Source organism: Felis catus, chromosome A1 (assembly GCF_018350175.1).
Source record: "Felis catus isolate Fca126 chromosome A1, F.catus_Fca126_mat1.0, whole genome shotgun sequence".
Taxonomy (NCBI): Eukaryota; Metazoa; Chordata; class Mammalia; order Carnivora; family Felidae; genus Felis; species Felis catus.
The window spans coordinates 67,646,235-67,658,812 of NC_058368.1; the positions used below are offsets into that span (position 1 = coordinate 67,646,235).

At 40.8% G+C, this 12,578-nt stretch overlaps 1 protein-coding gene across 3 annotated transcripts in view; it reads right to left on the reverse strand.

Moving 5' to 3' along the window:
• UGGT2 (UDP-glucose glycoprotein glucosyltransferase 2) overlaps positions 1-12,578 on the reverse strand; it is a 188,535-nt gene that overhangs the window by 97,879 nt on the left and 78,078 nt on the right. For all 3 annotated transcript variants that reach the window (XM_045055129.1, XM_011280607.4, XM_045055130.1), the window contains one exon: positions 8,808-8,958. In XM_045055129.1, the coding sequence (XP_044911064.1) occupies positions 8,808-8,958 (151 nt within the window). The remainder of the gene's footprint in view (positions 1-8,807; positions 8,959-12,578) is intronic.

Consider the following 12,578-nt stretch of genomic DNA (forward strand, 5'->3'; position numbering starts at 1 on the left):
CACAAGGACTTTAATGATTTACATGTTTAAAAAAGAACAAAAATAGGGCCACCTGAGTGGCACAGTCGGTTAAGCATCTGACTTCGGCACAAGTCATGACCTCATGGTTTGTGAGTTTGAGCCCCGCACCGGGCTTGCTGCTATCGGCATTAAACTCGTTTCAGATCCTCTGTCTCCCTCGCTCTCTGCCCCTCTCCTGCTCATTCTCTCTCCCTCTCCCTCAAAATAAATAACTTTAAAAAAATAAAAAGAAAATGGATGGAAGGATGGAAAATGTTAAGAGAAAAACCTATTTTTTAAAAACAGAGCCAGCAGGATATTCTAGATTTTACTTAGTTTTTAAAAAAAATTTTTAAAAATGTTTATTTTTGAAAGAGAGAGACAGAGCACAAGCAGGTGAAGGACAGAGAGAGAGAGAGAGGGAGACACAGAATCCGAAGCAGGGTCCAGGTTCTGAGCTGTCAGCACAGAGTCCAACATGGGGCTCAAACCCACAAACTGTGAAATCATGACCTGAGCCAAAGTCAGTTGCTTAACTGACTAAGCCACTCAGGCGCCCTGGGATATTCTAGATTCTAAAACTCTATACTTAAATCCTAATTAGTTCTTACAGTTCTTAACTGTAGACTGGACACGGAGGAAGACAGTGATAAGTCAGCTGGAGACAGGTCAATCAAGTGTATATTAACTAAAGTACACAGAGAAAAAAACAGTGCAAAAATTCAAACAAAGGGTAAGAGAGATGAACGACACAGGCAAACGGTCTATCACATGCCCCTGAAAGTCCCAGAAGAAAGGAGGGAGGAGACCACTGGGACTGAAGAAATTAGGCGGCTTCTGCAGTGTTCTAGAGGTTTTGGAGAGCTGAACCAAGTCAGAGGCAGTGGTTTCAGAGAGAAGACTGAATTCAGAGACACACACACAGAGGGACAAGTAAGAGGGAAAATCTAGGGTAATTCATGGCTTTCAGAAAGGAGCAGCATACCAACATTGAGACAGCAGCTGTTAACAGAAGCAGGTTGTTGAGGGGAGAGGACAGGAAAGGGAGACGGTTCAGTCCGGGACATACTGAAGAAGTCCATAAAGACACGCGGGCAGGGGTAACTGGGTCAGCTGCAACAATTTCCATTTTGTGGTTAACAAGTATGATGGGGATCTGGGATTAGCTTACTTCTGCTACCATCTGTCCTGGTAATACTGAGGGGAGGGAGAAGGGAGAACTTCAGTCTCCCTGGAAAAGTAGGTAGTAATATATCTTGTTTATGTTTCTGAGATAACTCCTGCCAAGATGTGAAGGTAATGGGAACAGTTCTAAAGATCCTGGCAATAAGCTAGGAATCCCCTATGAACTGGAAATCTTGGTAGACTCTAGCAGTGTCTAGATCAGTTCATTGTTCTCTGGGAATCCGAGGCCAGTGGAGGAAAAGGCACCAGAGTAGAGGATGTGAATATCTGATCCCCCTGATCACTTAATATTGGTTTTATGTGAAAAACTGGCCTTATAATGCTTTATGTATCTGTCCCACTGAACCTGATTAATGATTGGAGGCAGAGTCACTTTTAATATGGATCAAAATAGCTGGAGGTGTTTACTGAAAATGCAGATTCCTTGGCCGGCCTTCAGACCTACCAAGTAGCAAGAATCTCAGAATAGGGCCTAGGAATCTCCATGTAGAACAAGTGCCCTTGGTGATTCTTACCACAAATACTGCAGTTAGAACAAACACTACAGCAATGGCCCAATTTATAGCATGGGTGCTGGGTAAACTCACCTACGTGATACCCTGATCCACTTTGGAGAACTACAGAGACAATGGAAATTGGGTGCATAGGCACAGAGACTGAACTGCCCTTTTCTCACTTCAAGTAAATTTACAGAAGCAGCAGCAATGACCTTTGTGAGTGTGACCTCACAAAGCCGCATCGAGAGCTGGCATTGAAATTCCAATGAACTACCTCTATTAGTTTCATTGGTCGCAACTCTGGCCTTTGTATCTACTGGGCTGCCAAGACACTGAATAAAAGACATTGTTATTAACAGAGTAGAACCTACCAGACAATCTCCTCAGTGTCCTAGGAGCTACACAGGTCAGCAAAAGGACACGAGGCTGGTCATGGTGTTACACGATGACTCTCTTTCTGAGAGAAGCAAAACACTTAAAAGATTTATAATTTATACCTTTGGGTTTTCTTGAGGGGGTGGCATCAGCAAAATGGCTAAGGAATTCCAAAACTCCACCCTTACATAAAAGCAACAAAAAACTAGAAAATCTGGGGGGGGGGGGGGGATCAACATCATAAGAACTATGAAAACTAACCAAAAGCTTGCAGCAATCTTGAGAATATTTATTGAAGAAAAATGGCTGAGTCTCAGTAAGAGCAGTGAGATTTGTGGTGTGATAAGTTATCCCAGCCCTATCTTCTGCTACCAAGCTTATCAGTAGCTTTGACAACAGCAGCCTGAATTCCAGTACCAATACTGGAGAAAGTACAATGGACCTCATTCTGAAAGAATTCTAGTTTTTGTTTGAACGGTCTGGTGACTTCCTAGAAAACCCACTGAAAACCAGGGCTGTATCTGACTGAGTCATAACAGTGTTAGAGCTGCAAACCCAATTTGAGGAAAACATTTAATTGCAAATGTTTTAGTTACTCCTCCCTGAGGCAACAGAAAACGGTCGGGATGAAAGCAGAGTAGTCAAAATCCAGTGAAGAAAGGTTGGGGAATGAGACGTTTTGGGAAATAGGGTTTTAAGACATTCTGGCATATTCCTGGGATTTTCTAAACGGCCCTGCACATGCCCAGGGAAGACTGAAAGGCCCGAATTCTGTTCTCAGGTTGACTCTGAAGTTCTGTGCAAGCAGGGAGTGAAGGCTGAGGCACATGCACACCGCTTGGCTGAGGGTCTGACCCAAGCTGCCCCCTCCTCCCTCAGCCACACACATAGAGCCCCTATTCAAGACTGGGAGGTTTTCTGGGTCCGGGGATTTAAGTAAATCTCTGTCCAAAATTGAGTAGATGACTAGGCTAGAATAACAGAGATTTCCATGGCCACACACAAAAAAGAATATAGACTTTACAAAGTTAGTTCAGAGAAGACACTAAACAAATGATAAAAACAACAGCAAACAGTAACAAACCCAGGGAAGGTGAGAATCTGACTTCTAGTTCAAAATGTCCCATGTTCAACAAAAAATTAAGAGGCATTGAAAAATCCTAAAATATACATAAGAAAACAATTCCATTTACAATAACATCAGGAAGGATAACATACTTAGAAATAAGTTTAACAAGTAGTAGGCTTGTACACTGAAAGCTACAAAAGATCACTGAAAGAAAATAAAGACCAAACGGAAAGGCATCCCATATTCATGGATCAGAAGACTTAATGTATTAAAATAGCAATACCTTCTAAATTATCTATAGGTTCAATGAAATTTCAATAAAAATGCCAACTGTCCTTTTTCCAGAAATGGGACAAAATGATCCTATAATTCATAATGAAGGGCAAGGGTCCTAGGAGTGCCAAGATAATCTTAAAATAAAACAAAACAAATTTGGAGGACTCACAATTCCAATTTCAAAACTTACAAAAACTACAGTAATCAAACAGTTGTGGTGCCTGCATAAGGGTAAGATATAGATCAATGGAACTAAGAGTCCAGAGTAAACCCATGTGTCTATGGTAAGTTGATTTACAACATTATGGGGCTTGGATGGGAAATTTGCTGTCATAGACTGTGGGGCCCACTGTGGGTAGCAAGTTACATTCTTAATCTGGATAAAGAATTCATTTCCTCTGCCTGTGCTGACTAGTGTTTGTTTTTAATCTTATCACTGTCATTTTGTGACAAAAACAAAGAATTAGAGCTGTTTTGATAGGATGACAAATGGCTAGGGTGACTTGGGAACTTTAAAGAAAAGGAAATTGAAGAAAATTATCATAAGCAACTCAGGAATATGGCTACATCACGGATATCCCAGAATAGAAGACAGAAAATTGCAGCTAGGGGCAGGGGTAGTTTTGGTGGAATATGACCCAGCCCCCTTCATGATGGGAGGTCTGGCACATTAGATTGAAAAGGAATTACAATGCAAAGGAGCCAAGCATACAATTGTATGGTCATTTTTACAGACTTTAACAAAATACTAGTGAAACCTGATGTACTGTGGCAAGACAAGAAACAGGAAACTAAACTATATAAAATTTAAGTTGTGTCTCCTGACATCTGGTGAGAGAAACCTAAAATGGTTAACCAAGGATGGGAGAATATTCAATGACCTTCTTGAGTTTTTACTCAACTTTTAAGCAAGCAGATTTTAGGAAATAAACTGCCAGGGTTTGTTTTGGGGAGGGTATAAATACAGAGGTCGAAGTAATCTAACTCAGTGACTCACCTTTTTCTGTAAAGACAAAAAGTACAGAAACAGATCCAGGGGGAGAAAAAGAATTAAACGCAAAGTATTGCTTTTGTTCATGAATAACTGTTTTGACATTAAGGCATCCAAAAGATTTTCTGAGTGCTTCCTATGTGATAGGGCCTGTTGGATGCTGAGGATATTTAACAAAGTCCTGGTTTTTATAGAGCTCACGTGCCACTGGAAGATTATATGTAAACAAATAAATACATATCATATTGGGAGGTAGCAAATCTAAGCAAAAATCAAGCTTATGCATGAGTTAATTTTGCTTTCACAGACCAAGGTGAAGAGTACTCAAACCCAGAGCTCTGCATTTCTTGCCAGTTTTTTTTAAAGGAATCCAGAAAATCAACTCTCACAAATAATTATCTACTGAAAGCAGACACTTTCCAAGTGGAAAAATAAAAGCATTCGAGACACAAAATTTCCCTTAATAATATGCAAAAAAGGGTATTTAAAAAAATTAAGCTATTATTTAGCCTTTAAAAAGAATAAAATTCTGCCACATGCTACAACATGGATGAACCTTGAAAACAGTATGCCTAGTGAAATACAGACAGAAATGGACAAACACTATATAATCTCACCTTTATGAAGCACTTAGAAAAGGCAAATTCATAGGGACAGAAAGTAGAACAGAGGTTACCAGGGAGTTTGGGGAGAAGGGGAGAAGGAGTTATTGCTACAGAGTTTCTGTTTGGAACTCTGTTTGGAACTCTGTTTGGAACAGAGGTTGGAACTCCAACTTCTGTTGGAACAGAAGTTCTGTTTGGAACTCTGAATGGCTACAGAGTTTCTGTTTGGAACGAAGAAGTTCTGGAAATGGATCTTGGTGATGACTTTACAACACTGTGAATGTACTTAATACCACCAAATCACACACTTATAAAGGTTAAAGGAGCATATCTTATACACATTTTACCTCAATAAAAAATTACTTTGATACTCTTAGAATGGAAAAGAACGTCTCCTAAGGTGTCCAAGAGCTGGATCAAGAGAGATGTCACAGCAGTGCAGTGGGGAAATGGCACTGGGGGGACAAGGGGCAATGGGGACAGCATCAGGCTGCCCCTCTCCAGTGGTGACTGGCCTTCGTGGCCAACCCAGAGGACCAGGATGTTATTTTATAAATGGAGCTGCAAGGTTTCCTTATAGATTTATTTCTTATTAAGAGTAGTCTTGAAGACTACTTTCCTTTTCTTATTGTAGCCCACACTCCCAGTGTCTTCTACAAATGCACGAATGCTTGAAAGTCACAAAGTATTAGGATTACTAACATGGTCATTCCTTTTTCTGATGAAACATTTTTAGAGAAGACATCTGTTAATGGAGCTTAGAGATTTCCAAGTCAAAGTAAAATCTAGCCAATGAGACAATATGGTCTAAAGAGCAGTAAAACACAGTAGCAATAAACATTTATAACAAGGCATTTAGTGTTCTAGAGAATACACTAATAATACACTAGAGAATAAACTAGTAACTTAGGGAATATGGCATTTCGTTGTTGCTGTTGTCTTTCCATGATTCTTGGATGGTAGACTAAATTTGTAAGTGAGAAGGCTTTTCAGGTAGGACAGAACTATAAAAACTGAGATACTTCCAAGAAAATCCCTTAAATTTTTACATGAGACAGTTAGCAAGATGTTCAGAGAGGTTATGCCTCTTTACATTAAAAAAAATTTTTTTTTTCTGGGGTGCCTGGCTGGCTCAGTCAGTGGAGCGTGTGACTCTTTTTCTTGAGGTTGTGAGTTTGAGCCCCACGTTGGGTCTAGAGATTACTTAAAAATAAAATCTCTAAAAATTTTTTTTCCCCCGATCATAGAAAGTAAAATATACCTGCTAAAAATTTGGCCTTTACAGAAAGCATGAAGAAAAAGACCCAACTACTCCTTAAACCACATCACCCATTAATAAGAACATCTTGATACATTTCCTTCTGATCCTCTATCTTATCATGTAAGATAATCTTTTTTTACTTAACATGTAAAACATTTTTTTAATTTTTTTTTAAATTTAAATTAAAAAAATATTTTTTACTTAACATGAGAGCACAGTCACTGTTCCTGACACATCCTTATACACACAATCCTTATAAACATAATTTTGGTGTCTGAATAATACCTGAGCACATGGATATAAAATTTACAACATTTCTCTATTACATACTTAACTCATTTCTATTTTGCTTTAAAAACATGCAGTGGTGATCATATCTTTGGGTATAAACACTTTTCTCCATTTCCCACTATTTCCTTATGTGAGTTTCCAGTGAAATTACTTGATCAAAGTCTATAAATGCTGTAAAGGCACCACAGCCACAACTGCTTCAAAGTCTTTGCCAATTAATGCTCTTTCCGTTTGTCTTTATATCTGTCTATATTTCCTCAATTAAGTTGCAGTTTGTATTATTCATTACTAAGATTATTACATAGTAAAGATATTATCCAGGTACTTGCATTTTTATATTATGAATAAATCATTGTGTCTTCCAAGTGGCTTTTGGAAATAAAGCTTTTGATCTGCTGTCACTTCAAACCCATTTTACTGAAGTCTTATTAATTGTAACAGCTGTCTTGGAGGAGTTTTAGTTATATAATCTGCCACATGCTACTTTTATTTTCTCCTTTCTAACTGCCAAACTTTTTTATACTAATGTTAAATCATAATGGTGATATTATGTTGTAATTAGAATGTTCCTAGTTTCACAACTAAAAATTATGTTTTATGTTGGTTTGAGATAAATATTTACTTATTCGTTCAAAGAATATTTATATTTATTGAGTACCTACTAAAACCAGGGGTATAATGGTGAGAGGAAAAAAATGGATAAAAATTCCTACTTTCAAGTTTATATGGTCTAGTAAGAAACGAAGTCCTCAAAGAATCACAGGACAAAATTGCAAAATTATAAAAACTAACTGCCCAAAGTATAAGGAAGGATTGGTAATCGTGTAACAATAAATACGTATACAGACACACACGCGTGTGTACGTGGCGGGGTAGAAAGGGTTAATTCAGTGGGCTGCACTGCTCACACTTTGCACGTTCTGTACAAGGGCTTGTTTCCGTGACAAAGGTCCTCTAGGTTGGCTTCCGGTAACTGAGCCCTTAAGAGGTTCCGACTGCGGCCTCTCTCCCTCGCGGAGGACCTCGCTGCAGGCTCTGGCAGTCTGTACAGAGCGAACATGAACATGACAGGATGAACACCTGCCTTCCGTTTGAGGGCCAGGAGCTTGAGTGGCTGACCTCAGTCACCCAGCCACCGTATGCCTACACGACAGACCGGCTCGAGTGCGCCTGGCGTACATGGTCATGCGGGCAGTGAAGCACGTGGGAGCTTGCGCCCGGTCTCCCCTGGACTTCACCTCGTGCTTTCTCCCTCTGCGGACGCCACTCTGTGTTCTGCTCACAACAGCCTGTAACCTCGAGTATGACAACTTCTAGGCTCCGTGAGTCCTTCTGGCAAATCGCAGAACGGAAGGGGATGCTGGGACTCCTCTGCAGAGGGCACACAGGAACACATCCTCCAAAGCTGCTCTCGGTCCCAGCTGTTGGGAGCTGCAGCCGGAAGAGCGAGCAGGAGCCGCCCGGCTGGAGGGAGCACGACGAAGGGAAAGTGGGGAGAAGAGTGTTTCACAGCCTAGAAACGAAAGGAGGGAGAAGGCCACCGACAGCCTCACGGGCTTCACTCGGGAGGGCATCGGAGCTGCGAGCAGGCGGGCACGTGAGCAGACGCCCAATCCCGCAGGTGCAGCACCGACCGGAAGGCTTGCGGCCACTGTGAACCGGCCAGACGAGCTTGTCGTGATGGTAGGTGGCATCCTTACATTCCACTGATTTTAATAGTGGATGTTAAATTCTTGCTGTCGTTCATGGGGTTATTTGTGTTTATTATTTTTTTTTAAAGCTGGGACGGATCCTGAACGAGTGAGTTCTTGCGAGGAAACGCAGAGAACAGGACAGACAGGAAAGCTAATACAAGAAATCAGAGGGGAGGAGTCTGTATTTTCACTTTTCTTCGGAGTTCTCCTGCAACCTTCTCCAAAATGCTTACATTTATTTGAAGGCCTGCCAACAATGGGTTTTACGTTCAGTCTTAAAGCTACTAAAGGTTTTTAAACTACATGAGGGGCGCCTGGGTGGCTCAGTACGTTAAGCGTGTCGGACTTCCGCTCAGGTCACGATCTCCTGGTTAGTAGGTTTCAGCCCCGCGTCAGGCTTTTTACTGACAGCTCGGAGCCTGGAGCCTGATTCAGACTCTGTGTTTCCCTATCTGTCTCTCTCTCTGCCCCTTCCCTGCCCGCACTCTGTCTCTGTCTCTCTCTTAAAAATAAACATTAAAAAAACCTTTTTGTTTTAAAAGGAACTACACATAAGCACTTACCATTATAGAAGAATGCCTAATATCTAATGCATAGGTATGGTCCCAAACATGGGATTTTAATTTTAAAAATTTGCTCATATCTTCTTTGCTGATCCCAAGATTGTGAAGGCCATTCATCATTTTTCCTTCCAGTTTCAGCATATCCAAAATTCTTTTAAAGAAAAGAAATGAGTTTTACTTTCATTTGCCACATTAAAAAAAACTTTAACGTTTATAAGTTTCTTAAACATTAGAAACAGATTCCACTGGTATTTTTATGAATATCAGGAAAAATATAAAACTTATTAACAAACAAGGAGTTCTAATTATCTAGGGTAAGCTCATGTTGACTTTTTGTGTACATTGACAAAATCTTTCTATTTAAAAGGCAAAGCAACAAGATATATTTATTACACTCTTTAGCAAAGAAGTGAAGATATGCTCATCCCTGAGCAAGCCAAAAATGAAGGGAAAAATATACTAGGTCACCATTTTGGTAAATCAACTAATAAAACAAGGAGACCCATGATATAAAATTTTAGCACAGAAAAAGCCCCATTAAAACATGAAAGTTCACATCTGTTTAGAACACACACTAAAATTTCTCATCATATATGTAACACTTTGAGAGCTCTTAAACACGACAGGAAGATTACTGCTATAAATAACAACATCAATATACAATCCCACTGGCAAAAAGTTTGGGCAATTTGATTCCTTACACTTCTACTGATCAAGCTCACACTGTGTTCCAGGTAAGTCCACGTCCTCCCCAAACAGAGCGCACCTCACAACCGCCTCAGGACGTCCTGGTGATGCAGGCGAGGCCCAGACAGGTGGTCTCCTGCCCAGGCCTCTCAGTGGGTGAGGACAGAGCTGGGGTATGAATGCTATAGGAAGGCAGTGCTTCCCTGTATCTGTAAAGGTAAGACTTTACAGGTAGTGGTAAAGTGTGTGTGTGTGTTTGCAAAGGTAAAGCTTTCCCAGGCAAGAAAGGACTTTATTGCTTTTTGAAACCAAGTGTTAAAATTCATATTTATAATAGTTAACCGAACTGCTTCATCACAAAATCCAACCACGGAAGAAGTCACTTCGCTTTTCAGAAATGAACAGAATCAGAATAAAGCCATGTGTGGATTTCAGAATACCACGCTCAGGCAGGCCTGGAGAGATCTACACTTAGAAGGCTGAGATCTAATATCCGAACTCTTACAAAAGCTGGTTTTTGTTAGTGTTTTCAGCTGCCCTGGATGACTTGGCTCTGAATGTCTGTACCCCAGGCACTCCTGACCACTGCTTTACAAAGCACCGTTTTTACCCACCCGCCTCCAATCTATGAGAAGATGACGTGTATGCTCAAAAGAGCACTAGCTTAGATACCCCAAATCCCAATCTAATTATAAGATTTAGTCTGGGCTACCATGCTACTTCATGTGAGGCTTCTTGAAATTCTTAACCCCTTTGGTCTAAATTCTCTTATTTTGTAAGATAAGAATTCTGGATTGCTTGCCAGTGCTCTCTCCGTTTTTAAAATTTTATGATGCGGGGCACCTGGGCGGCTCAGTCGGCTAAGCCTCCGACTTCAGTTCAGGTCATGATCTCATGGTTCATGGGTTCGAGCCCTGTGTCAGGGCCTGTGTTGACAGCTCAGAGCCTGGAGCCTGCTTCAGATTCTGTGTCTCCCTCTCTCTCTGCCCCTCTCCGGCTCATAGTCTTTCTCGCTCAAAAATAAATTAAAAAATTTAAAAAAATGAACATTTTACGATGCTTACTGGTCACTCTTTCTGGACAACTTTAATATTCTCCACAGTTTTTGTATCTACCATCTTTGTTATCCCAACCTAGTCTCCAAGGAAAACCATCGAGAGAAAAACCTGATCGAGTTACAGTACCCTGGAAAGAGCATGAGGTTTTGAATCCTGCTTTTTGCCAGCTGTATCCCTATCTTTGAGTGACACTAGTGTCATTTTCCCATCTAAAAGAGAGAATGGTGATAATCACTGTATAAGGTATTAAGGTTAAATTAACTCACTACTGGGCATACAGCTGTCCTCTATAAGCATTAGTTTCTTCCTTGCTCTTTTCAAATCCTGAATTTTGGCTACCAATGGGAAAAAAAAAAAAGGTTCTTTAAATATGGTAGGTCTATTTATTAAGAAAATGCCTTATATCTATAGATTGTGAAACAAAGTAATTTCTCATGCTTCTCTTTGAAACAGGTACTATCTTTAGGTTGGCTTAGAGCCCTTCACTGGCTTCTCCAGCCCTGAAGACAAAAGGCAAAAATCCGAAACTGGGTCGCGCAAGCTGACCCTTCTCACGTGTGTGGCCTCAGCTTCTTCTGGCTTCTCACTCCACAGCCCGGCCAAAGGAGTCCACTGTCATTTTCTCCAAATACCCCATTGCTTGCAGAACCTCTACTGTCCACTTTGCCTGATTCGTCCTTTAAGTGTTAGCTGAAATTATCACTTCCTTGAAGAAGTCTGACATTTCTACTTGTCCCTATGTTCCACCAAGAACTAGTTTAAATCTCTGGAATTATAACTTCCCAGAGCACTGCACTTTATCTTTTATAATTCACACTGTCATTATATATTTGGTATCAGTGATCCGACTAGACCACTTATTTCTATCTCTACCATTATACCCCCAATATCGACCAGCTTCTGTAGCATGCAGGCACTCAGATATTTACTGAATTGAATTTTAATATTGAATTAATTTGCAATACTGAATTCTAATGCTGCGTGCATTACAAATACGTATTTATCAAGAGCCCCGAAGGATTGTGAGTCAGATAACTTCAGATACACAAAGAAGCCCCACACAAGCAGGGATATCAAGACGCCTTTGTTCCGTCTGTCTCTTTGGCAGGTATACTGTGGTGACACCACTCAAGCAGAACAGGTTGGTTATCAAAATGCTTAATATCCACTTGGCACCAGCTTGTCTGGTCAAATCTGTGGCTGAGGTGATTGTTTAAAGGAAAAGATGAGTCGGTGGCTCTAGGGCACAGGTGTGAAACACCATTTATGGAGCTCCAAATTTGCTCAATCCTACCTGCCTTCCTCCCTGGTCACTGCTACAGCCTCCTGCTGTCTAACCTCGCTGGGGAGGAGAGCCAGGCTCGGCCTGGGCCATGACTGAACCACTGCCGGCCTGATCCATGGAGGCTCCAGCTCCTCCCACTACTTCCAGGACCTGAAGGTCACGGTGCATGGTATCAGGCCTCAACAAGCCAAAATGCAATGAGACAGGAGATGGGAAAGAAGCTAATTCCTCACTCCCAATCTTTTCTTAAACAGGCAATTCTGAAGTACTAGTGGCACAGGACCTTGCTCTAGATTTAGGACATAATTTCAGTAATAGGATATTTTCCTTCCTTCTCCTCTCTCCTGAATCACTTCCTTTCATGCTCCACACTGGTTTTATTCTACATGTTCTGATTTCTTTTGGAGAATTCGTTTATTTTGGGCTAAAAATGCCAGAAAACCTAAATATCCTCAAGCGTTTTCTTTTCCTCCTTGGAGGGAATTACAGTAGTAACAACTAGTGATTTTGTATTACGTGTTGTGCAGATCACTACCTACCAGGTGGAGGAGCCAAGGGGGCTTTATTTCTTGACCAGCCTAAAGCCTTTCTAAATTACTGGGCAAAATGTTCCTATGAAGACTTTCCCGAAATCTACCCACCATTCTTCTCCCTCTCTCAAAAAAAATTTTTTTTAATGTTTATTCATTTTTGAGACACAGGGGTTGTGTGGAGAGAGAGAGGGATACAGAATCTGAAGCA